The following is a 3,291-nucleotide window of genomic DNA, read 5'->3' as shown; positions in this document are numbered from 1 at the left end:
GCGTGTGATATGATATTAAGGGTGGGCCCATTCTAAATTAATAATATTAATATAGTTAAAATAAATAATAAAAAGTCAAAAAAAATCCATAAGGCTAATATAGTCTTTTTATATAAGACAATGACCAAACATGCAACAAAAACATGTTTTTGGGACAATCCAAGTTAAAAGTTCTTCTCAAGGATCAACCGTGCAGACTATCCCAAACCACAGGGATCATTCGTGTAATTTACCCTTCATGAAATGCTTACCTAAATAGCTTGCCCGACCCGACCTCGGAATATGGGTTAAAAGAGCTGGTTATAATTTTAGGGCAAATATACCAATCAGATATTCTTCTAAGTTCCAAGCACACTCTGTGTGCCGATCTCACTCTCGTTTTCGCTTCATTTGTCGATCTAAGAGCTTAGTCGACTGAAGATCTGCAAAAATGGCGTTAGCGTTCGATGAATATGGAAGGCCGTTCATAATACTGAGGGAACAAGAAAGTAAGACTAGGTTAAGGGGTTTAGATGCTCAGAAGGCTAATATCGCCGCCGGCGTTGCCGTTTCTCGCATCCTCCGGACATCTCTTGGTCCTAAAGGAATGGACAAGATGCTCCAGAGTCCCGACGGCGACATCACTATCAGTATATATCTTTAACTTAACTTGTGCTCTCTCTATTTCTGTTTTCGTGTTTGTCATTTTAACTGATTAATTATCAGATATGGTTTGATCTGCCTTTGGATGTTACACTATATGCTTCACTTGAAATAAAATGAGGGAAAATGTTATCGACTTAGTTACAGGGTTAACATATGATAGTTTAACTCTTTTTTCCTCATAATCAACCCCCTTTGCAGCAAATGATGGCGCAACGATCTTGGAGCAGATGGATGTTGACAATCAAATTGGAAAACTTATGGTTGAACTATCACGTAGTCAAGACTATGAGATTGGCGATGGAACAACCGGTGTAGTTGTTCTGGCTGGTGCACTTTTAGAACAAGCAGAGAAGCTTCTGGAACGTGGAATCCATCCCATCCGAGTTGCAGAAGGATTCGAGATATCATCAAGGATTGCTGTTGATCATTTAGAACAAATAGCTCATAAGTTTGATTTCAATGCCACAAACATAGAACCTTTGGTTCAAACTTGCATGACCACCTTATCCTCCAAAATGTAAGCATGTTTCCTTGATATAATTTCATACTCTTTTTGACTACTGTGTTTAATCCAAATGTTCCCTCCTATCTATCAGTGTGAATCGTTGCAAGCGAAGTTTGGCTGAGATTGCTGTAAAGGCAGTCATGGCTGTTGCTGATTTAGAGAGGAAAGATGTTAACCTAGACCTTATTAAAGTGGAGGGGAAAGTAGGTGGGAAACTGGAAGATACAGAACTCATCTATGGAATCATTGTCGACAAAGATATGAGTCACCCACAAATGCCAAAGCAAATTGAAGATGCCAAAATTGCCATCTTGACTTGCCCATTTGAACCCCCAAAGCCCAAGACCAAACATAAGGTTGACATTGACACTGTTGAGAAGTTTCAAACCTTACGTAAGCAAGAACAAAAATACTTTGATGACATGGTTCAAAGATGCAAGGTACAATGCTGACATATCATTTTTACTTGGTTGTTTGACTTCATATATGCTGTATCTAATAAGACTTTTGACCTGATTCAGGATGTTGGGGCTACATTGGTAATTTGCCAATGGGGATTTGATGACGAAGCAAATCACTTGCTAATGCACAGAAACTTGCCTGCTGTGAGATGGGTTGGTGGTGTAGAACTTGAGCTTATAGCAATAGCAACTGGTGGTAGAATTGTTCCCAGGTTCCAAGAACTAACAACTGAAAAACTAGGAAAGGTAAAATCTTGAATCATTTTCTTGATATAAACATTTTCTAATTTAACAAAATTATAATTTCAATTCAAAATGACAGGCTGGTTTGGTTAGAGAAAAGGCTTTTGGTACCACAAAAGATCGCATGCTTTATATCGAGCATTGTGCAAATTCAAGGGCTGTAACTGTATTTATCCGTGGTGGTAAGTTAACATTATTATTATAAATAATAACATGCATCGATTATTTTGGACCATTTTTAATTTATCTAATTAAACTTTTTTTTTGATAAAATCAGGTAACAAAATGATGATAGAGGAGACAAAGCGCAGCATTCATGATGCATTATGTGTTGCTAGAAATCTGATCCGTAACAACTCCATTGTATATGGTGGTGGGGCAGCTGAAATTTCATGTTCAATTGCAGTAGAAGCTGCTGCTGATAAATATCCTGGTGTTGAACAGGTATTATTAATAATTATTATTTAATATATATTTTTTTATATAAACATTAACTGGAAATTATTATTATTATTTTTGATAGTATGCGATCCGGGCTTTTGCGGATGCGTTGGATTCTGTTCCCATGGCTCTTGCGGAGAATAGTGGTTTGAGTTGCATTGAAACACTATCGGCAGTGAAAGCACAACAAATTAAGGTATTATGTTTAATATAATATGATTACAAAAAAAAAAAAGAAAACTATGTGATTGAAAATTGAAATAATAACATAATGATGTGATTTTATTTTTTGTTTTGTAGGAGAACAATCCTTGCTGTGGTATTGATTGTAATGACACGGGGACAAATGATATGCGTGAGCAGAATGTGTTTGAAACCTTGATTGGGAAGCAACAGCAGATGTTGCTTGCGACACAAGTTGTGAAGATGATTTTGAAGATCGATGATGTCATCTCTCCATCTGAGTATTGAGATATGATATATGGAGGTATTATGATTATTATTATGATGTAGCTTTTGAAATTTTGGTCCATGTTATGTAGAACATTGCAAACTGATTTTATTTGGTTTGATCGGAGAACTTTTTTCATGCATTTTGGTTTTGTAGTGTGTTATGTTTTGAGAAAAAAAAAGTACACGTTTTACTTGCTGTTTAAGCAACAACTTTTGAGGAGGGTTTGTATTGTCAAGATCATCATGGTTTTCGTGTGCTAAACATGTCTTTTTATTTTCTTTAATGATTATGGGTTATCGACTTATTTCTAAGCTGAAAATGAAATGACTAGACATTTTGTTTTAGCGATGCTAAACATAACAGAAGTTTGATATTATTGTTGGTCAAAGTCAAACTCCTTGGTACCCGGATCCCATAAAAATGGGATAAAGGGGAGGTGAGAAGCTGCACAAAGAGGACAAAAATAAATGAGTTGATATTTTTGTTTTGTTTGTAGGCTACACTAGCAAATAGTCGAATGAAACTAAGAGAATAAATACTAA

At 36.0% G+C, this 3,291-nt stretch overlaps 1 protein-coding gene across 1 annotated transcript; it reads left to right on the top strand.

Annotated features, from left to right (window-relative positions):
- Window positions 1–318: 318 nt before the first annotated feature.
- LOC145100950 (T-complex protein 1 subunit epsilon) lies at window positions 319–3,032 on the top strand. Its single transcript, XM_079038099.1, has 8 exons — window positions 319–629; window positions 844–1,162; window positions 1,242–1,590; window positions 1,672–1,857; window positions 1,934–2,036; window positions 2,132–2,298; window positions 2,378–2,491; window positions 2,596–3,032. The coding sequence occupies exons 1-8, from the start codon at window positions 431–433 to the stop codon at window positions 2,764–2,766; spliced, it is 1,608 nt and encodes a 535-aa protein (XP_078894225.1). The 5' UTR covers window positions 319–430; the 3' UTR covers window positions 2,767–3,032.
- Window positions 3,033–3,291: the final 259 nt, after the last annotated feature.

This window comes from Lactuca serriola, chromosome 4, assembly GCF_051521515.1.
Source record: "Lactuca serriola cultivar US96UC23 chromosome 4, Lser_US96UC23_V15, whole genome shotgun sequence".
Taxonomy (NCBI): Eukaryota; Viridiplantae; Streptophyta; class Magnoliopsida; order Asterales; family Asteraceae; genus Lactuca; species Lactuca serriola.
Note: the sequence above shows the minus strand (reverse complement) of the source record. Positions and strands in the feature narration are given on the sequence as shown.

Coding starts and splice junctions, on each gene's coding strand:
- LOC145100950 (XM_079038099.1), top strand. CDS start 431: ATGGCGTTAGCGTTCGATGAATATGGAAGGCCGTTCATAATACTGAGG. Junction 630..843: donor CGACGGCGACATCACTATCA/GTATATATCTTT, acceptor CCCCCTTTGCAG/CAAATGATGGCGCAACGATC. Junction 2,037..2,131: donor AACTGTATTTATCCGTGGTG/GTAAGTTAACAT, acceptor TGATAAAATCAG/GTAACAAAATGATGATAGAG.